We start from the raw sequence: 21,124 nt of genomic DNA, 5'->3' as shown, positions 1-21,124 counted from the left end.
TAGAAAGGACCAGCCTACTTACCTAACCTGGCATACACAGCAGCAAAAGTGTTGAGCAGCAGAGCAGCTCTTTCCCAGTACCCAGCTGTGTCTCTCAGTAGCTTCCACTGCCCCAGATAGCTGTCACGTTTGGTTTCTGAGCTGAGATGTTACTGGCAGAAGAAGCATTTTGCTGTTGACAAAACAGGTCTATTGCCACAAATAACACTGGTCCAGCTTCGTTGTCCTAAGGAGGAAGCTTAGGATCCTTTTTTCCTAGCTTGAATAAATGCATTGTGTCTTCACCAAAAGCCAGTGCCTTTGTGTTGTTTCTTGGGAGAGGCAGGATCCTGTCCCAGTGGGTGAGCGGGCGGGTGCCTTTCAGCTCTTCAACTCCCCTGGACTGTAGAACTGGGAGGATTCATTTTTTGCCCCGCACTTTTCTGATGTTTAAAGAAGGAAATCTCCACCCTTCCAGTCCAACAGTGGTTTGGTGATATTAATTAGCACGGAGAAGATGTGGGGTCGGGTGTGGGGAGCCCCCAGCACCTTGGAACCTCCCAGCTCAGCAGAGGGTGATGGCTGCCGCCAGCAGCGGCCATTCATTTAACTTCATTTCACAGTTGTTCTGGGCAAAATCTGCTCGTGGGACTCTCACGCCTCGCGGTCTGGGGTGAAGGGGACAGGCACAGACCCTCTCGCAACCCGGGCCTGGACGCTCACCCCAGCTCGGCAGGCATCCCTGAGCTTGGAGGGACCTCTGGAGGTGGTGCTGCAAGCCCGTGCCGAGCCAGAGCAGGTCCTGGCTCCCCGAGCATGGAGCACCGGAGCCGTGGAGTACAATGTCGGGCTGCCCTGGGGACCACGCTGCCACCACCGTACACACACGACCACACACAGAAGGATCGCATGCAAAATCCCCGGAAAAAGGAGATGGAACGGCCACGGCAGCCGGCAGTGCTTCCCCCTGGCACCAGCCATGTCTCCAGGGAAGCAGGGGGAACCCCAGGGGTGTCACCCTGCCTCCCACACAACATCCCCGAACACACCAGTTCTTGCCTGGGGTCGCCACCACAGTTTTCACTGCCAGCAAGAATATTTGTCCCAATATGGCTGTGATGATGGTTAATCCTTTCCCAGCCTCCCAGACAAAAACCAGAAACGTGTGCTGACGGCTCTACCCCGTGCCCGCGGCGGGCAGCCCCAGCCAGGAGCGGGTGCCTCTCTCTCAGCGTATGCAGCTGCCAAGCTCACTGTCTCTGTGACAGAACCAGACATGCTGCCAGGCACACAGGGCCCTGCACATGCAGATTCTCGCAGCCTTTGCCCCCGTGGAGCTGCCAACACCTGTGCTTGTGGTGTCTCATCCCACTCTTTGCCAAAGGTCCCTGGGGAAGATACCAGGGGTAATCCCTGCAGCAGCACGGACAAGAGGGACTCCAGGCTGTCTGTGGGCACTTATTTGGGGCAATTTTCTGCTAAACTGGGGTTTTTGCCCTGTTTCCTTGAGGGAGAGCCTGGGAGAATGGGGAGGACAATGGCCAGAAGCCAGCAACATGCAGGCATCCATGGGCATGGGGCATGAGAGCGCAGATCACATCCTCTGCCCCATGTCCCTAGCTGCACAGGCAGACAGGCAGCCACTGTGGTGGCAGGCAGCAGACTGCTCATCTTTTCATCTGCTGCTGAGTCACTTGGCAGAGGAGGAAACCACTGGTGGCACGGGGGATGCAGAGGTGGCTGCTGCACCCCTGCTTGGTGCTCAAGGCACCCTGATGACTGCCGAATGTGGAGCACAGCCGTTGCCCTCCTCACAGCCCTGCTGCATGCTCAGCACTGTGGCCACCCCTTCCACAGGATGAGACCAGCTGCCTGTGGTGGACCCCAGTGCTGGCAGTGCCCAGTGCAGTGCAGGCTCACCAGCAGTCCCCCTGGTCTCTGACGCTGCCTGTCTCTCCCTGCATGCGGCCTCCCCACTACTAATCCCTGGATTATCTGCCTGCTCTGCCTGCTTTGTGGGGTCCAGTGCACCAGCATTGCCCAAATTCCCTGGTCCCTGTGCAGACTGAGGCTCAGAAGTGCTCCATGTGCCTATGGAGAGCCTAGCCCAGGCATGATGCCCCAGGGATGTTAAGTTGGCAAGGAGCAGGAGCGTGACACTGCCATGGGGACCTGAAGTGCCACATGTCCTCACTGGCCTGGGTGAGAGGAGAGCAATGGCAGTGACAGAGGTTTGCCAAGGCTGTAACAACTCAGTTACTGCCTGAGGGAGGCAGGGGTGCAAGCAGGGAGCTGTGGTGCAGGCAGGGAACCAGAAAACAAGCAGAGAGCTGGTGTGCATGTCCTTGCAGGGCAGAGCCCTGAGCCAGTGTGACTTTGCGGCGCTGTTGCCATGCCTATGCCAGCCCAAGCCCTGGCAGAGTGGATAGCTCTCCAGTGGAACAATTACCCATTACCTGCCTTGGCAGGGCCCCACAGCCCAGCAGCTGTCAGACTGCTGCATGCTTGGGACAGTATGGGCAGGAACTGTGGGACAGAAGGGTGCCAGGGCCACCCATGGTCCTTCCCAAGGACCCTGCTAAGAGGGTGGTAGCAGCCCACCCTGTCTGCTCAACAGCTGCCATGGAACCAACCTCGACAACAGCCCTTCACTGGAGGCTGCCTGCTCCCGGGGCTGGGGTGCTCGGGGGTGTCCTGCCTGCACTGCCTGCCCCACAGGCAGTATCCCCTCTGCTGCCCCTGTGTGTCCTGTCTCACGGATACTCATCGTGTCCTGTCCCGTGGGGACTCCTCCTGGTGCGCCATGGACCCGCCCCACGGGGCATCTGCCCCGGTGGAACCCCCACCGGGTACTCACCTTACGGGACCCGCTCCGCACTCCTGGCCGGCCCCATGAGTGCCGTTCCTGCACACCGGCCCCCACCGTGCCCGGCCGCCTGGCGCCCCCCCTCCCGGTGCCGGGCGGGTTTCCGCGCGGGTGCCCGCGGCTCGGGGCGGCGCGTGACCGGCTGCCGCCGCCGCCGCCTGCTCCTCCGCAGAGCCCGGCCCTCCCGCACCGGCACCGGCACCGGCACCGGCCCTGGCACCGCCACCGGCACCGGCAGGTCAGCGGGGGGGCTGCGGCCAGCACCGGTACCGGGGTCTCCAGGGCTGCGACGGGCGGCGGGAGGGGGCTGGCCGCACCGCGGCCCGGGCGACAGGCACTCAGCCCCGAGCAGGCGGGATCCGCGGGATGCGGCGGTCGCGCTGGCTCCGCAGCGCAGCCCCGTCGGCTTCCGCACCTACCCCGCGGGGCCGCCGCAGCCGGGCGGTCGCGTTCCCGGCCCCAGTGCGGCGAGGCTGAGCCGCGTGTGCGGCGGCGGCGGAGCGCGCCGGGCCGGGCATCCCCACCGGGATGTAGCCGGGGACGTGCCAAGGTGAACGGTGTGCGCCAGAGCGGGGCTGGCAGCGGGAACACTGTGGGGGGCACCGGAGAGGGGCCACTGGGGATGGAGCAGGGGGAAGACACCCAGGAGGGGCACCTGGGAGGGGAACACCGGTAATGGCACCGGGGATGTAACACTTGGGATGGGGACACCGACGATACTGGGCGTAAGGACCACTAAGCGCCAACAGCCACCAGCACAGGGACGCTGGGATGGGGATCGGCAGCACTGGGGATACTGTGACGGGGAAGATCGGGAATGGGGCCAGTTGCGCGGTGACACTGGGGGTGGGGACAGCTGGGAAGAGGGCCCAGGGCCAGCCCAAACAGGACCAGCCAAGCCGCTGACTGGCCCCAGGCAGTGGGCTGCAAGGGGTACAGCAGCCCCACGGCCAGCGGCAGAAGGCCTCTCGGGCAGCAGCCATGGGTTCCAGCTCACCAAGCCCCCCCTCACCATCCCCACAGGGCCGCCTGGGTACTCACCATGGCTGCAGCACGGCTTGTCACCTGCGGGCTGCTCCTAGCCGGCAGCCTTCTCGCTGGGGCCCGGGAGATGCTGCCAGTGAGGCTGTCCTCCAATGGGACCCTGCAGCGGGGCAGGGACCCACTACATAACCCTGCCTGGGGACAGCAATGGCTGGGCCTGTCCCCCACCTGGGAGGCATCAGGAGATCCGAGTGGTGCTGGGGTCCTCAGGAGTGAGCACTGGAGGGGCAGCAACCCTGTGCGCTGGTCCTCATCTCTGCAGCTGGGGGATACCACTGAGCCACCCCTGGAGATGGAAACCAGGGCCTGGCAGGACAGTGGCACAGCCCAGGCCATGGAGGAGAAGCCACTCATCACCTGGCAAAGACATGAGGCTGGAGAACAGGACAGCCCCTGGGGGATGACCTGGATGCTGCATGGCTCTGCATCAGGGAGACCAGACTCCAAGGGGTCTACAAACACTGATCTAGGCTCCCCAGGGCCACCTTGGGCAGGGCAGGGCCCAACCCTGTCTGGACAGAGTGCCACCAGGCCAGCTAGTACCCCCAGCCCACAGGAAACTGTGTCTACCATTGTCCTGACCCCCGAGCCTGCAGAAGGGACAGGGACAGGGAAAGCAGACTCCCATGCAGGGGAACAGTCAGCTGAGGGAACACCCATGATAGCCCCAGGTCTCCCTCAGAGCACACTGCTCACTCCAGACAGCAGTGAGGTGATCCCACTGGACACTGCCTCCATCTCCCACCCCACCGGCACAGTGCCAGCCCGAGGTCCCCACACTAGCCCCAGTTCTGAGCAGCCAGCAGGCAGACTGGGGGACCTGGAGGGGCCTGCCAGCCCCTCTCTGGTTGTGTCCAGTTCTGCCCCTCAGCTGGCTCCTACAGCTCCATCCTGGGGGCTGGCTGAGACCTGGACCCGGCTACTCCCAGTCCACCAGCGCAGCACCCGGAGAGCCCCAGTCAGCCATGCCACCGCCAGCCCTGGGTACATGGCCCCTCACACACACCCTGGGATGAAGGGCCAGCAGGAGCCCCAGCCTGCTCCAGGGGCTGCCCTCAGCACCAGCCCTGCGTCACTGCCTGCCTCCAGCATGGACCTCCCTGGCACAGGTAGGAGCCAGCATGGCATGAAAGGATCCCTTGGTGTGGAGTGAGCCCCTGTAGCTGCTAGCACCCAGCTGTGCCCTCTCTCACAGAACTGCTGCCTGAAGAGGATGTCGGCTCCCCGCAGCGGGTCCGGGGTGCCGTGGGCCCTGTGAGTGTCCCAAATGCCAGTGAGGCTACCCCGTGGTCAACGGTGCATCCTGCCACAAGGACACCTGGGACCAAGCGTTCAGGTGATGCAGGGCTGTGTCCAAGCCCTTCCGCTCTGCGGATACCATGGGAACCCATCCCCAGGGTGCTGGGGCTGGCAGTGGGGATGGCAGCTATCTTGGGCTGCCCGGGCAGGACACGGTGACACCTTCAATCAGGATTGTGCCCGGCGACAGCCTTAATCTACTCCTGCCCGCAGAGATTAGTGCTAAGTGCCCAGCAGGTGGTGGCTTCCCAGCGGTGTAGGAGACTTGGCTGGGGCCATGAGACCCCCAGCACCATGGGTCCTGCCAGATACCTCTGGGAGGTGCCAGTGGGCTCAGTCCCACAGCCGATATATCCTTGCAGGGAATGAAGGCGGGGGCTGGGAGCCACCACCACCCCCCACTTCACCACTGATCGTCCCCCTCATTCCTGCCCGCAGACCCCCTGGGGACGCAGCCCTCTGCCCACAGCACCGTGACCCCCTCAGCGACATGGCGGCGGGCAGGACCGACACCGCAGCCAGCGCCTCGACATCCATCCACACCGCAGCTGCAGCCTAGCCACGTCCCACCAGTGCCAGGTGCCAACGGGACGGAGCTGCGCTGGGCTGAGCTGCGGCACCGGCTGGGCTTTTCCTGGGAGGTCCATGTCTACGGGGCAGCTGCCATCTTCCTCCTGCTGGTGCTGGGCTGCCTGGCCGGGCTGGCAGGGGCAGCTGCCCTGCGTCCCACTCACCTGCCCCATATTTTAGGGGCCCATGGACAGCTGCTGGCCGCCTGCCTGCTGCGGGCCACCTTCCTGCTCCTGGACCCCTATGGGATACGGGGGCGCCTGCACCCCCGGGCTGTGCTGCTTCTCAGCACCGTCCCCTTCCCTCTGCTGCTCAGTACCTTTGCTCTCCTGCTCCAGCGGCTCCAGCGCCTGTCCCAGCTCCGGCTGCTGCCAGGAAGGCTCCGGGGGCTGCCGGCACTGGGGGCTGCTGCTGCCCTGCAGAGCTCAGTGCTGGGGGCTGCTGACCTACTCCCTGCTCGGCTGGGCCCCGCTGCCGCGCTGGGGCTGCAGGCGCTGGGCTGCGGGGTTGGGGCCCTGCTACTGCTGGGGGGACTCTGGGGGTGCTGGCGGGTGCTGCAAGAACCCCAGGAGGGGTCAGAGGGTACTGGGGTGCCAGGGCTACAGTGGGGGGCCCGGGCACTGCTGGTGGCAGCGGTGGTGGGGCTGCCGGTGTGTGGGCTGCAGCTGTACAGTGCCCTGTGGCAGCGGGAGGTCTTGGGACCCCCTGTGCACTTCTCCCAACCTGGCTGGGTGGCACAGCTCTGGCTGCGTGTCGGAGAACTGGGCATGGCGCTGGCACTTCTTGTGGCTGCTGCGGAGCCGCTGTGCCGCCGGTGCTGCCGCCGGAGCCCTGCCAGCCACTCCTGCTGGGCCAAGGCGCTGCAATACTTCTGTGCCGGCCGCAAAGCTGAGGCACCTGAATACCCCAACAACTGCTACGACTGGGCTGGTAGCAGCACCGGCTGCACCGGTGGCATTGGTCCAGAGCGTGCACCTGCCAATGATATCTCCAAGAGCCTCATTCGCAACCCGGCAGAACAGCTGCCCCTGCGGGCCCTAAAGGACAGCAATGAGGCCTGGGCAGCTGCCGCCAACACCACCGGGATATCAGGGCTCAGCCCCAAGTGCCCCAACGTGCTAGCTGTCCGGTCCTGCGCCACCTTCGAGCAGGGCTCGTCCCCCTCGCTGGGGGAGCTGATCTTCCGCCCACCGTCCCCCATCGACCTGCGCCGCAGCATCGACCAGGCACTCTGCCGCCGTCATCTCCTGCATGACAGCCTCTTCAGCCGGCCCCGCCGTGGCTCTGGCACGTCACTGCACAGCTCCCTGGCCCCCGTCGAGACCCCCCGCCTGGGGCGCATGGTACGCTGCAGCTCGCTGACAGAGCTGCCTGGTGTCCGGCAGCCGTCTGGTACCGTCACGGTCACTGTCACAGCCTCGGTCAGCTCACTAGAGAGCAGTTCGCTGAAGATCAGCTGGAACCCTTGGCGCCATGGGCTCTCCTCACCCGACAGCCTACCCCTGGATGAGACACCCAGCCGGGCCCCTCTTCTGGTGCCCGCCGTGCCTCCCAGCTGGGAGCGTGAAGGCCCCCGCAGCTTCCCTGCCCTCGGCAAGGCATTGGATAGCCGCAGTCTTTCCAGCGACACCATTGACCTCTGAGCGGGGGAGACACAAGGATAAGCAGAGACTGAGGGGGGCGGTGGGGATGAGCCCAGAGTGGGTGGCCAAGGGTCAGATCCTGTACCCCTGCAGGACTGGATGGGAGAGGAGGGGAGCTGGGCCGGGCCAGCTCCGTTTGTGCCAAACAACAGAAATAAAAAGGTTTATGCTGGGAGGAGGCAGCCCCGTTGGTGTGCAGAGGCAGCACTGGGCAGCAGCACCCACAGCTCTCCCCAGCCCCCCACTCCAAGCAAGCCAGTTAGGTGTGCAGAGCTTTATTTCCTGAGATATGGACACACGGACAGATGGGCACACCCTGACGGACAAACCACAGACAAATGCAACAGTCGCGCTCATGCATCTGGCAGGGCTCCCCTACCGGCACAGTACTCTGGGAGCGGCAAGAGACCCCCAACCCCATGGGAGCTCCCAGCCCCCCACAGCCTGTGAGGGTAGAGAGAGGCTCTGCCCATGGATGGGGGAAGGAGGGGTCGTGAGGGGGCAGCTCCATGGCTCAGGGCAGAGCGGGGGATACAGCTCATTGCTTCAGGGCAACGGTCTCATGTGGGGAACCACAACACAAGATCTTGCAGGGCTGGCAGCCTCCAGCCTTGGTGACACCAGGCAGGCTGCAGGGCCAAGCTCTGCCAACCATCACTGCTGCAGCACACAGCAGCGCCAGAGCACCCCGCAGCCTGCCCCCACATTCTCCCACCTGCCACGGTGCCAGAGCATGAGGGGCCAGGGGCAGCATGCTGTGCCCCCCTCATGGTGCCACACTGCCTGGCACCGCCTCTTTGTCCAGAGGTGACTGTGAGGGAGCCCCTGGGGATCAGAAATCCCCAGCTCATTCTGTTGGGAGGGGACAAGACCCTACGCTAATGGAGGGCTGGGAGATGCATGCAGGGCACAGCACCATGTGCAGGATCTGGCCTTGGCACACCCTCTGCTGGGAGGAGTACCCTGTACCCCAGGCTGAGTCTGCCCTCCCTTGCCTGCATCTGACAGCCCCGGAGCTATCTGCCCTTCATGAAGCCATCAAGGACGCGGTCGCTGCGGTCAGAGAGCCAGTAGCCAGCCATGGCAGCCACGGCACCGATGAAGATGGCAGTGAAGACCATGTCGCCCTTGGCCGCCAGTGTAGCAAGGGCACAGATCATCACACCGAAGAACATCTGCTGCAGCACCACCACCTCGTCCTCTGTCACGTCATCAAAGAAGCCTTTCTCGGGGGCGTCTGCAGGTACGGTGCTTGTGGTGGGGCACTGCTGAGCAGGCCCTCGCCACTCCCCACAACCCCTGCCTGCAGTCCACACACACATCTCCCACCCCACCCCAACCCACGCCAGGCCATACCAGGGGGCTTGTCCTCCACGCATTGTCCATCCCGCCGGACGTGGCCACGGGCACAGACACAGCGGTAGCTGCCCTCTGTGTTCTCACACACCTCCTGTGCGCCGGTGCACACCGGCTCCTCGGTGCTCACGCACTCATCCACATCTGGAGGCGAGGCAGGACTCAGGCAGGGCTGAGGCAGCAAGGAGGGGGCTGAGGTGCCCCCCCAGTCTGTGGGAGGCACTCACCTAGGCACTTGGCTCCGTCTCGCCAGTAGCCCTTGTTGCACTTCTTGCAGCGAGCTGGCCCAGCACCCATGCAGCCAATGCAAGCCGTGGAGCAGTCTGTCATGGAGACAGGAGCCACGGTCACTGCTGGAGCCTGCTCCTACCCCTGGAGGGGAAGGCCCCAAGCAGTGGGGAGCTGCCCCACCTTTGCCTCACCTCGGCACTCATAGGAGCCCTCCGTGTTGACACAGAACTGGTTAGCTCGGCAGTGTGCCATCTCCGTGCCACACTCGTCTATGTCTGCAAGAGAGGGGGGATGGACCCACTAAGCAACAGCTCCTGAGACACAGTCCCCATGGCCCTGAGCTGCTGTCCCCCCATCCCACTGTGGCCCTCACCGATGCAGCGGTGGTCGTGCAGCACCCAGCCCCTCTTGCAGCGAAGACAACTGGAGTCCTCTGGCCCTGTGCAGCGCCCACATGCCCGGTAGCACTCTGCAGGCAGGGGAGCACAGGCATGGGCAGGGGGAAGCTGCCTGCATCTGATACCAGGGATGCATCAGGGCAACTCCCTGGCCACACAGCCCCCCTCCCTGCCAGAACAAACCCCTACATACCAGCACATACCAGGTGGCTCTTGTTCCGTGAGGCCTCGTAGTAGCCATCACCGCACTCAGCACAGAAAGGGCCGCCATAGCCTGGGCTGCACACGCACAAGCCGGTGCCACGACGCGTGCCATCACCATCACATCGCCCATTGCCACTGCAGGGCTGCTGGGGTCCACCAGCACAGGCTGCACAGGGAGAGACCAGCTGGCTCCAGCCCAGGTGGCACTGCCAGCACCCCACAGGCACCCTGCTCACGCTGCAGCTACTCACGCTGGCAGTCAGGACCATAGGTGCCAGGTGGGCAGCAGAGTGCCAGCCTGTCCATGCACAGCCATTGGAAGAAGTCAGGTTGTTGGTGCCGCCTGGAGAGTGAAGGACATTGTGCTCAGCCCTCTGCCATCCCCCTGACCCATCACGTCCCTGTCCCTAGACTCACTCATGGAACCACCACTGCTCCACATGTTCCTCACTCCGCTCTAGCAGCTGGTGGCAGGTGAAGTCTGAGGGGTTGCAGACACTCTCCAACACTTCCAGTAGACGAGTCTCACTGTAGGGACGGAGGAATTGGTGTAGAGATGTGTGTCCCTGGGGCCCTCCAGAGCCCCACAGCTGGGGTCACTCACCTGTGCTGGTACTTGGCCAGCTTCTCCTCTTCCCAGGCTGTGTTGCCCCCGCCAAAGCCCTCATGCTCTGTTCGTTCCAGACCCTGTGCAAATGGTGGGGTGGGGGGTGGGCAGGGGTGTGGGAGTCCCTAGTAATATCCCTCCTGGTAGGGCTACCCCCAGGCCATGACACCCTCTTGCCCAAGAGGGACCAGCCACCCCCTCTTTGCTCCAGAGCCCAGCTGCTATACCCCTTTTCACTCCCTAGGGATGTTGTGGGAAGTCCCTCTCATCTCACCTGTTGTCCCCGCAGGCCACCGGCTTCTCTCGGGCAGTGCTACCTCCTCGCCCCCTCCCCCATACTGTGCTCCCCTGCCTCCCACCAGCCGCATGACTCCACCCGAGACCCCCTTTGTCCCTGACCGCCTGTCACCCCTAGAGTGTGTCACCCTGCGCTACATCAGACCTCACCTGCCGCAGGCCGTGTCTCCCACGCCCGTCACCCATGGCCCCCATCACCTCAATGTCCCTCATCCTTGCCACAGCAAGGGCTGTGTCACTCCATACCACCCCAGGCACCATCATCCCTATGCCACAGGCCTCGGGCGTCCCTAGGCTTCTTCATATCCTCCCCCCACCCCAGGCTCCGTGACCCCCCCACTTCGCAGGACCAGTGTACCCCCGTCCCTGGGCTTCATTTCCCCCTCCAGGTCCCCCCTCGCCCTCCCCCGTGTTCCCCCTGCCCCGCACCCTGCTGAAGCTGTCGGCGAGGCCGCGGCAGGCTCGGCAAGGCTCGGCCCCGTTCCGGTCTCGGTCTGGGTCCGGGTCCAGATGGGAGCGGGAGGTGCCCAGCAGGACCCCCCCGAAGAGGGCGAACCCCAGCAAGGCCCCCCCCAGCCCGGCGCCCGCCCGCGGCGCCATCCTCCGCCCCGCCCGCACCACATGGGCCCCGCCCCGCCCGCTGACTCAGCGCCTGCCGCCCCCGCCAATGGCTACGCTCCGGTCGCCGCCGACACCCCACTCCCAGCCAATCCGCACCGCCCGCTTGGCCCCGCCTCTCCACCTCTTAAAGGGGCCACGGCCAGAGGCCACCCGACAGAAGGGACAGACCCGGAGACCCTCGCACGGAGCGGGAGCGGCAACGGCTCCCCACAATGTGGTAGCCCCGCTCCTGTCATGCCTGGACGAGGTTCGCAGCTTGTGACCCGACTGGGCTGCTCCCCATCACCCAGTGGAGGTCACCTTCTCCATCCAGCCAAACTGGTTCAGTTTCCCTTCACCTGCTTAAATTTGCCCAGTTCCCCCTTGTCCTCCCCCGAACTGGCCCAGTTCCCCTTCAGCCCAGTTTCCCCTCACCACTCCAAACTGGTGCAGATCTCCCATTATCCCTCTTGAACTGGTCCAGTTCCTCATCCACCCTCCCATCAAACCAGTCCTGTTGCCCTTCATCATCTCAACCAGCCTAGTACCTCTTCTGGCCCCCAAAGCCCCTTTTACCTCCCCATCACTTCTCCCCAGGCCATCCAGTCCCCATTCTCCCTCCACATCACTGGGACTGAACTCAGGCTTGGCAAAGCCACCATCAGTGCTTTATTCCCCCAGGGCCTGCTGCAGCCCCTTGGCCACCGCTGCCACATAGGGCTCCAGCTGCCGGCTCTGCCGTTGACCTGGCCCTGCCAGTGCCCACAGGAATCTCCCTGTCTCACTGGGCAGAGCAAAGGCTGGGGCTGCCTGCAGTGACTGTGGCACCACCGGCACCAAGGCCTCCAGCCGGACCACCACATAGCGCCCACTGCCGGATGCCAGTGCTGGCATGGCGCAGGATAGAGCTGCTGCAAACGCCTCACAGGGTGCTACAGTGAGAACATCCCTGGGGCCAGGGCCATGCCAGGGGCTGGGGACACCTTCAGCATCCTCAGCCCCTGACATGGCCCTGGCCTCAGCATCCCAGCGGTGTGCAGCAGCCACAGCTGCCGGGGAGAGGATGAAGACAATGGTATCATCATCACGCAGTGCTCGGCGGTGCTGGACATGCAGCCAGGGCAGTGGCCCCAGTGTTGCCACTCCGCTGCCACCTCCTGGTGCTGCTGCCACCACCAGCCCCAGCGGGTGCAGAGCTGCCATCAAGGCACACACCACCTGCTCTGCCACCGGCTCCGCAGCATGCAGCAGCAGCACCCGCCGGCCTCGCAGCGGGCCTGAGGGAGGACTTTCAGTACCTGAAACCCCACTCAATACCCACCCTACAGGGGTACCACAAAGAAAAGCCAGCTAGGACCACCCACGATGATGGGTCCCATCCCCTGGCACTGTCCCCCAACTGCTGCAACACTCCCCATACCCAAGCTAAAGGACAGCCATGGTGGGAAGCAGGCTGGAACCACCACCAATGTGGGACCCACACCCTGCTCAGCCCCTCAATCCCCTTACCTAAAGGACAGTCATACTGAAAGGCAGGCTGGGACATTCCACAACAGAGTTCCCACCCCCTGCACTGTCCCCCACGCCTCCACCCACCCTATGGGGCAGCTATGGTGGGAAGCCAGCAGGAACCAGCCCTGATAAGACAGACCCCCGCTGTGTCCCTAAGAGAAGAGAATAAACATCCATTTGTCCCTACCCAGACCCCAGGCTCATCCCACACTCACCCTCAGAGCTGTAGCCAGCCCTCAGGGACTTCAGCCAGCCTGTGGGGAGAAGAGCAGAGAGAGGGGGTCCTGGGGGGCAGTCCCAGGCCAGGCACAACCCTCAGATGGGCGCTGCTCACCTTTCACATTCTCTTTCTTCAACAGCAGCAGAAGCAGAAAGCCGGCGACCCCCAGTAACACTCCCATCCACACCAGTGCCCAGTGAGTGCGCAGGTCTGCAGGGCAGGGTTCAATGTCTACTGAGGACCCCTGGCACCCACCAAGCGTCCCCAGAACTCACTGCCTGCGTGGTGGCTCCGCAGGGTGAGTGCCATTCCTCAGTCCTACAGCGGCCCCAGGGACACTCACACTTGTGCAGGGGACAGGCCCAGAGCACGATGCTGGTGCTGTTCTCAGAGTGCCAGATCTGTGGGCATGGGGACATGTTACATACTGCTTGTCCCTACCCACTGCCCGCCAGCTGCCTGCACTGACCTGCCTGCACTGCCCCTCTGCCACGTCCCGCTGCAGCTCCTGCTCCAGCAGCCCAGGATGCCCCGCTCCCTGCAACAGTGGCAGAGGTGAACTGTCTGTGCCAGCAATGCCACTGCTGCAGGGACATGTGGGTCTCTTCCCCTTACCCTGCTGGTGAAGCTAGAAAGGGGTGTACAGGCACCCCATTCCAGGGCACACAGTGAAGCACTGGTGTTTCCACCATGCTCCAGCAGCAGCAGGTCATCGGGGTGGCCGGGCAGCGCTCCTGGGGATGTGTCACAGGGGTGGGGGGGATAGAGATGGGAGGAAATGGGGCTTCAGCCAACCAGCCAGACCCCAGGCTGCCCCTGCCCTCCTGTCCCAGCAGTACTCACGGTCCCGCAGGCACTGGGTCAGCTGGACCTGCCCGCCACTCCACACCTGCCCCAGACAGTGGGTTAGCAATCCCTGGGGCTGTCCACAGGGCAGCCATAGGGCAGCTGAGGGGTGTCCTACCTGTATGCAGAGGTTCGGGTGCGGCTGCAGCCCTCCAAACTCCTGAGGTCCCTGTGAGCAGAAGAGATATTCCATCAGTGCCTTCTCCATTGCCCCATGAGCCATGGGCACCCTACAGAGCCCCACTCACCTGCCTGACAGCAGGCTGCTCCAGGCCAGGCAGGGCTTGGCAGGGTCCAGCAGGCACTGGCTGCCAGCAGGGCACCAGCTCAGCTGAGAGATCGCAGGGGGACAAGAGGGAACAGCTCAGTGCCTGCCCAGTGGTGTGCAGGACCAGCTGGCTGTGTGCCCATAGATGCTCCCAGGCCTCAGCATCTGCACCAGAAGAGGGGTGTCAGTCCTGCAGGTCCCTCTGTGTCCTGGAACCCTGCACCTCAGTCCAGCCCCAAGGTGCTGGTACCATGAGCAAATGGGCACAGTGTGGTCCGCAGTGGGTCCTGGGTCTCTGGCCAGACCTAGGGAAGGGAGCGAGAGAAAGATTTGAGAGCACGACCCAGACAGCTTCCTCGGGATGCTGGGGGGGGATCACAGGATGCACAGAGCCCCTCTGCTGTGCCCTGCCACCCCTCAATGCCCAGAAGACAGGCACCCACCTGCAGGCAGAGGCAGGGCAGCACCTCGCTGGCCGGTACACTGTAGTTCATGGGGCTATTCTGCCACCAGCAACCAGACATGGGTCACCTCATGGCAAACCACTGGGGTCACCCCGCTTGGGGAGGCCCTCTCACAGGAGACCCTCTCCCAGCACCCTGCCTGTAACACAGACAAGGCTCCCCAGAGAGTAGATGAAGCCAGTGGCCAGAGCTTGGCCCTGCAGGGTAAGGGAAGGGGTTCATACTCACTGCGGTGACCGTGTGACCTGTCCCACTGGTGCCATGGCTCTGGTTGTGGTAGAGCCGGAGGGTGTAGCTGTGTCCTGCTGCGGTCCCCTGCACCGTCACAACCACTTCCTTTGGCCCTGAGGAGACCTGCAGCCTTGGGGCTGCACCAGAGGCAGGTCAAGGCACTTGGCACCACCTGCACAGCACTGTGGCACAAGGCATCGCCTAGCTCTCTCCAGAGCATGTGCACCAAGGTGGGGGATCCTAGCACTGCCGAAGCCATGGGATGCCAGCACCTACCTTGGCACTGCGGGACGGCATTCTGTGCAATGGGCCATGAGCAGTCTGTGAGGACAGAGGGTCAGTAGGCAGAAGGCACAGAGCTACCACAGCAGAGCATGCTGGGGGCTCACCTGGCACCCGCTGCCGCTGGCTCAGCCTCCTGTGTGAGCTGGTGTATGCTATCACATGGAGCTCAGAGCCCAGAGGCGCTTCAAAGCACCGGAAGGTCACCCAGCCCTGGGCAGGAAAACCAACACCACACTGTGGTGAGGCACCAGCACTACAGGTACCCATCTCAGGCACGGAGAACAGGACCACCGTGCCGCTGAGATGCACTGGTGCCAGCACTACATCCCAGGCACTACTGTGGGGACTTCCAATGCCAGGGACACCCACCCATGGCATCCTTTATGTACATACCAGGGATCGTCCAGGCAGCGCAGCAGTCAGGGTCGCCTGCACCTCCATGACCACGCAGCGGGAAGAGGTGTACGTGTGCCCGGAGAGCAGCAGCAGCCCAGTGACGTTGGGCTGATACGAGGGGATCCTACCCACCGCTGACCACTGTCCTGCTTCACCACCGTGCTCCGCTCTAGGGATGGCAGATGGCACCGGGAGGTAGGGCTCAGCGGTGGCGCTGCCAGCCGGCAGTGCCAGGCGCAGGCGTGCCTCCAGGCAGGGCGAGCAGGCCGCGGGCCCGCTGCAGCGCAGCGCCGGCTGCAGCTGCAGCCGAGACAGAGCCAGGCCGGGGGCGGCTCCGGGGGGCTCCATCCCGCACAGCACGTCGGTGTCTAGCAAGGAGATGGAGGGTGGCTGTGGCCGTGGGATCCCACGCCCCAGGCGGTCCCGGGCCACGGCAGTGGCACTTACCCAGGAGGCGACAGGTGAGGCCCTGCAGGGAGGCAAGGGTGAGGCCGGTGGCAGTGCCAGGGTGGCAGTGCCAGGGTGCCAGGCCGCCCGCGTGCTGGCGACGCCGACCTACCTGGGAGCAGGCCAGGCTGTCGTGGGGGGCCCCACGGCCAGCCGCCACCAGCACCAGCGCCAGCAGGAGCTGCCCCAGTGGCTGCATGGCGGGGCCGGGGCTGCCAGGCACCCCGGCCCCACGTCGTTCACTCCCCAGGGCCCCGCTCCCCGCTCCCCAGCCCCTCCGCTGCCGCCGGCTCCCGCTTCCTGCTCCGATCCCGGACACCCGGGTCCTAGAGCGGCGCCGGTGACCGCCCCGGGGTGGGGCCTCCCGCTCCTGCTCCCGCACCAAGCCGCGGACAGGCTCGACGCTCCGGCGCCACCGGGACGCTTCGTTCGAGCCCCAGCGGGTAACGGGGCAGTCCCATGGGAATCAGAGCAGCCCTACCGGGATCAGCGTGGCCCCACGGCTCGGGCACAGAGCCTGCCCATGCTCCTCGGTCTGGGCACCGTGCCCAGGCTGGCCCTAACTGCAGGATGTAGTGTGGCGCCTGTGCCAGGATGGGCTGTGTCCTTTCACCCCCGCACTGCAGTGGGACACTGTGTAGTCCCCACCTCCCGCAGACCACCATCAGAACCCCAGCACAGCTGACAGACAGCAGGGACGGGTGAAATGCTGCATTTATTGCTTCCATGCCAGACAAGCTCCTGCCGGAAGCGTGGGAGCCAGGAGCTGAGCCAGCCTGTGCCCAGCACCTGTCCCTGCTGGCCTCCCATGCCCTGAGCAGGGCAGGGTGCTCCACCACTGCCTGGCTTCTTCCAGCTTTGCTCTGGCCTCTTGCCCAGTTCTGGCGTCCCTGAAGTCCTGTCTCTCCTTTGGAGCAGGCCCCTGTGTAGAAATAAAGCTGCCCCTGCCCGGGACAGCACCTCCACTCCCGGTCCCAGGGGCTCGACCGGATTCTTGCCCTGGCATCCACAACATATCTCACGGCTAGGGTCAGCCCTGATTGGGCCTCCACAATCCCTGTTCAGGGCACCTACGGGCACCTCACAGGAACCGCTCCTCTCACCGTGGTCAGCACACTCTGCTGAGCATTGCACCTCCATGACAGGGCTCCTGCCCTCAGTGGAGGGCTGTACTCAGCCCCACTGGCCCCACAGCAATGCCCAGTTCAGCCTCAGTGTGGGCACTCAGGTGCCAGTGGCCACCTCTGGGGGCTGGGGTGGGGGCCTTCCCTCCTTGGCCCCTGCCTCCAGCAGCTGATGCAGGAGGCCCCCAACCCTGCCTCGTCGGCAGCAGCGCAGGGCTGGGGGGCTGCCCCGCAGGGCGCCCAGCAGCCCGGGTAGCTGTCGGGGCAGGCGATAGGTGGGCAGGGGTCGGAGGAGCCTGGGGACATCACGGGAGCTGCAAAACCGGCTGAAATAGGCCAGCACCCAGCCACTGCCATGGCCCACTGCACCCATCTCCCCATGCAGGCAGGCCATGGCTGCCCCAAAAACATCATGGGCATCCCCAGGGATCCTGCTGACCACTCCAACCTGCCACTGGTGGAAGAGCTGAGCGCTGCCCTGGCTCCAGAGGAGAAGGACAGTGCCACGCTGGCGGCCCACATGGCCCCGCTGGGCGTAAAGCCAGGGCAGGGCACCCACTTGCCCCACACTGCCTGCTTCCCATAGGTCAAGGTGCACATCACAGCCCAGCCCCGCACGCAGCTGCTCAGCCAGGGTGCACACCAGCCCCAGGTGCTCCTCTGAGTCCGGTGAGTACAGCAACAGCACAGGGCGCCCACCCAGGGCACCTGCAGGACAAAGGGGACAGTGGTGACAGCGCTGCTCCAAGTGCCACTGGCATCCCCTGGGGACACTCCTGCAACCCCTAGGGGCATCTGCCATACTGCCCCAGGACTTTCTGCAACCTGGAAGCCAGCCCCCCAGCCCCATAGCCACTGTGGACAGTGCCTCCCCAGTCCCACTCTCACCATCAGCTGGCCTCCAGGTGCTACGGCAGTTGAGAAGCAGCACAATCATCAGCAGCCCCACTGCTAGTGCCAGCCCCAGCAGTCCAAAGTGCCTGCGGGAGACTGGGAGAGGGGTAGTGAATGGGGGGGGTGGGGGGATGTGTCTGCCCACCCCTGCCACGCCCCCAAGGACCCCCACTCACCATCGGGACAGAGCAGCTGCTTCCGAGCAAAGCGCACATCTGAGCGCCACACCTGGGGAGGGGGCTGTGTGAGGGGGGGGCCAGGTTAGGGTCTCCCCCATGGTGTGGGTAGCAGTGTAGGGGTCAGCTTACCAACACACAGCTGCCCAGGACCTGTACTGGCAGCAGCAATGCCAGCTCCCCTGGGGCAGAGCCTTCTGCCTGCAAAGCGCAATGGCAGGGTCAGCACAGGTCAGCACCCACTGTGTACTCCCCCCCCAGCCCCATGCTGCTCACCCCTGTGACAGTGTAGAAGGGTGCTTCAGGCTGGCACTGCCCACCCTGGTGCTGGCATAGGGCTGCACTGAAGGCTGCGGGGACACTGGAGGTGAGGCGCAGGTGTAGCTGCAGCCCCCGGACGCTCACTGAGACATTCCAGGCAGTCTCTGCGACCATCAGAGAGAGGAAGGTGTGGGATATGCAGGATGCCCAAGAGGGTGAGGGGTGCTAGGGACCCCAATGCCCAGGGGTGCCCCCTGCTTATGAGGCTCACCTGTCCGGTGGGGACACTCCACGTGGCTACTGTTCCCATAGGAGAACTGAGGGGAACAAGGATCAGCGGAGGGGCTGGGTGAGCCACCACGGCCTGCCACTGCCCCCTGGTCCCTTCCTGCCTGGGGCCTGCCTGCCCACAGGAGCTTACCCGAAAGCAAAGCTGCGGGTGCACATCCACCTCATCCAGCGTGTATGCCTGGAACCAGCAGAGGGCATGTGACCACCTCCAGCCTTCATAGCCCATAGGGGTCCCCTGCTGCCCTCAGCGGACCCTGCCCTGTGGTCTGGTGGGTGCTCCAGTCAGATGCACGGTCCCACACCCCTCCAGGCTGGTGCCCCATGGCACCTCAAGACTGGGACCCTTCACCTGCTCCTCCTCACTGGCTGTGGAGTTGGGGATGTCATGGCAAGTTGAGACTTCAGCTGCCATCTCTCTCCAGCACAGGGTGGCCTGGGGGTGCAGGGGGCAGCTGGTGCTCAGCACCATTGCCATCTGGTCCTTGCTGCTGGTGCTGTAGTCGTGGAAGCGCACTGAGGACCACAGCTCGGGGCCATCTGCAGAGCATAGCACCAGTGGGCTGAGTGGGACAGCTGAGGGGAGCCCTGGGACCTGACTCTCATTCACACAGGCACTCACAGGCAGCTGGCTGGTCACGGAAGGGGCATCGCTTGCTGCGTGGGCTGTCATGGTGTGGGTAGGAGGCCTGGGGTAGCAGAGTAGGGCAGTCAAGGCAGGATGTGCCTGCCCTCCCTGCAGGGGCAGAGATGGGCCCAGAGAAGGGCCCAAGCAGCTGCAGGGGTGGGTGACACACCTCGATGCACAAGCAGGGCACTAGGAACTCGTATCGCAGTGAAACATGGTGGCCCCCAGGCACGAGTACCTGTGGGCAAAGAGGCAGCTTCAGCTGGCAGGGAACACAGTCCCCAACCGGGGATGGGGGTGGCAGAGGCAGGGCCAGAGCTGTTACCTGTTGATGAAAGGGCTGGGGCAGCTCCTCACACTCCAGAGCCAGCTGGTGGCACAGCCGCACCATCACGGCAGGGCCTTCAGGCACCCACACCTTGATGGTATGCAACTCAGGGACCCAAGTGTGGGTGAAGGCTGGCCCTATGGAGCAGGTGTGGGGCAGTCAGCTGCTGCTAGCGCTCCCCTGGAACATCCCCCCGGGGTCCCTCCCAGCCTCACCGGGCAGCTCAGCAGCAACCAGGTGGCTGCGACTGATGGCCAAGCCTCTGTCAGGGATGGTGTGGAGGGAGACAAGGACCTGCTGTCCACTCTCGGCCGGGAAGCAGTCGAACTGCACCTGCCACTGTGGGGAGCAGTGTCATCAGGACGGGACACCCACGGCTCCAGTGCCCAGCCCCGCGCTACACCCGAACTCACTGGCTTGCTGCCTGGCGCCTGGTGCCGCCGCCACACCTGCAGCCAGCTGGCCCGGTTGGAGCCCAGCTCCAGGAAGTTGAGCTGCAGCCCACGGACACCGCCGAGCTCTGCGAGAAACCAGCGTGCGGTGCTGACACGAGTGGGAGGACGCGACTCCCCCCACCCACACAGCCGGAGGTGCCTGGTCCCGCTGCCCCTGCCCGTACCTGCGGCGGGGAGGGCCAGGCGCACCCGCACACAAGGCTGGCAGGGTTGCGCAGGCAGGCACAGCCGCGCCCGGGTCAGCGACAGAGCGGGGGGCGGCAGCGGGGGCCCGGGCCGAGCCGGGCGGTGGCAGCGAGTGCGGCTCAGTGTCCTGTCGGCTGGAGCGGAGAGAGAAAAGAGGGGCGGCCGTGCGCCGGAGGTCCCGCAGACCACCGTGGGAGTCCTTGAACGGGGAAGTCCCAGGGACCGGGAGCCCTAGGAACCCTCGGAAGGAGAAGCCCCTTGGGACTGGGAGTTCTGTACCCCGGGAGACCCAGGTACAGGGAGCCCTTGGAAGGAGGGACTGCGTGGAAGGGACCGAGAGTCCCAGGCAGGGGGAGCTCGCTGCAGGGACAGAGCCTCTTCAGAAGGAGACTGGGAGTCCCCAGAAGCGGGGAGCTCTGCACGCTGGGAGCCTCCTACACCGGCAGTCCTGGGGACCGCGAGTAGCTGGAAAGGGCAAGCCCTTCACACTATAAGCCCGGGCGGGGACAGCCCCAGGGACCGGGAATCTTCGCAAGGGGAGAGTCCCGAGAAGGAGTAACCCCAAGAGCCTCAAAGATCAGGAACCCCTGCAGGTTCCGGTATCCGCGGGGAGGGCGAGCCCCGCCATCCCGCTGCCGCACCCTGCAAAACTCTGCAAGCCAGAGACAGGAGCCACGGGCTCGCATTCCTGCTCCGATCCCGGTCCCGCCGCTACTCACCGGTGGCCCGGCACTCCTGCAAGCAAAGTAAACGAGGGTGAGCGCGGCGTCACCCGCCCCCCGCCCGGTCCCTGCCGCCCCTCCCCACCGGTGCTCACGAAGTTGGCGGAGACCCGAAAGCGGGTGACGGCCATCCCGGTCCCGAGCAGAAGCAGCAGCGCAGCGCCGAGCACCACCGGGCGCCTCATGGCCGAGTCACCGTCGCGCCCCGCCACGCCCCGGGCCGGCCCCGCCGCATTCCTCCGCTGGCACGTGTGGCCCCACGGGCCCCCTCCCCCCGGCAGGCGGTGCTTCCTGCGGCG

The 21,124-nt window shown here is 64.7% G+C and overlaps 4 protein-coding genes across 5 annotated transcripts; 1 reads left to right on the top strand and 3 right to left on the bottom strand.

The window, feature by feature from the left end:
• The first annotated feature begins 3,687 nt into the window (after window positions 1–3,687).
• PRRT3 (proline rich transmembrane protein 3) lies at window positions 3,688–7,614 on the top strand. The gene is made up of 3 exons (XM_054180102.1): window positions 3,688–4,998; window positions 5,085–5,225; window positions 5,627–7,614. Exons 1-3 carry the CDS (start codon window positions 3,888–3,890, stop codon window positions 7,399–7,401), a joined length of 3,027 nt encoding a protein of 1,008 aa, XP_054036077.1. The 5' UTR covers window positions 3,688–3,887; the 3' UTR covers window positions 7,402–7,614.
• Window positions 7,615–7,942: 328 nt separating this feature from the next.
• Window positions 7,943–11,120, bottom strand: CRELD1 (cysteine rich with EGF like domains 1). Of its 2 annotated transcripts, none has more exons than XM_054180170.1 (10): window positions 10,924–11,120; window positions 10,195–10,277; window positions 10,008–10,118; window positions 9,842–9,933; window positions 9,580–9,756; window positions 9,362–9,457; window positions 9,180–9,263; window positions 8,985–9,080; window positions 8,758–8,901; window positions 7,943–8,638 (listed from the first exon to the last, which is right to left on the bottom strand). In XM_054180170.1, exons 1-10 carry the CDS (start codon window positions 11,092–11,094, stop codon window positions 8,418–8,420), a joined length of 1,275 nt encoding a protein of 424 aa, XP_054036145.1. In that variant the 5' UTR covers window positions 11,095–11,120; the 3' UTR covers window positions 7,943–8,417. The 2 variants fall into 2 exon arrangements, with proteins under 2 accessions (XP_054036145.1, XP_054036148.1); XM_054180173.1 differs by lacking the exon at window positions 10,924–11,120 and adding an exon at window positions 10,714–10,793 and having other exon boundaries at window positions 7,944–8,638.
• A 562-nt stretch (window positions 11,121–11,682) lies between these two features.
• On the bottom strand, window positions 11,683–16,903 carry IL17RC (interleukin 17 receptor C). Its single transcript, XM_054167829.1, has 18 exons — window positions 16,867–16,903; window positions 15,876–16,186; window positions 15,764–15,785; window positions 15,314–15,684; window positions 15,025–15,130; window positions 14,912–14,956; window positions 14,633–14,772; window positions 14,384–14,443; window positions 14,191–14,245; window positions 13,921–14,105; window positions 13,791–13,841; window positions 13,663–13,715; window positions 13,442–13,565; window positions 13,296–13,364; window positions 13,170–13,227; window positions 12,941–13,036; window positions 12,822–12,860; window positions 11,683–12,371 (listed from the first exon to the last, which is right to left on the bottom strand). Exons 1-18 carry the CDS (start codon window positions 16,901–16,903, stop codon window positions 11,764–11,766), a joined length of 2,430 nt encoding a protein of 809 aa, XP_054023804.1. The 3' UTR covers window positions 11,683–11,763.
• IL17RE (interleukin 17 receptor E) lies at window positions 16,701–21,013 on the bottom strand. Its single transcript, XM_054180272.1, has 16 exons — window positions 20,921–21,013; window positions 20,823–20,838; window positions 20,082–20,237; window positions 19,876–19,982; window positions 19,678–19,801; window positions 19,460–19,599; window positions 19,304–19,372; window positions 19,129–19,195; window positions 18,859–19,046; window positions 18,640–18,687; window positions 18,490–18,535; window positions 18,234–18,382; window positions 18,090–18,158; window positions 17,958–18,009; window positions 17,776–17,877; window positions 16,701–17,595 (listed from the first exon to the last, which is right to left on the bottom strand). Exons 1-16 carry the CDS (start codon window positions 21,008–21,010, stop codon window positions 16,988–16,990), a joined length of 2,031 nt encoding a protein of 676 aa, XP_054036247.1. The 5' UTR covers window positions 21,011–21,013; the 3' UTR covers window positions 16,701–16,987.
• Window positions 21,014–21,124: the final 111 nt, after the last annotated feature.

This window comes from Dryobates pubescens, chromosome 1 (assembly GCF_014839835.1).
Source record: "Dryobates pubescens isolate bDryPub1 chromosome 1, bDryPub1.pri, whole genome shotgun sequence".
Lineage (NCBI taxonomy): Eukaryota > Metazoa > Chordata > Aves > Piciformes > Picidae > Dryobates > Dryobates pubescens.
This window is presented reverse-complemented; position numbering and strand designations above follow the sequence as displayed.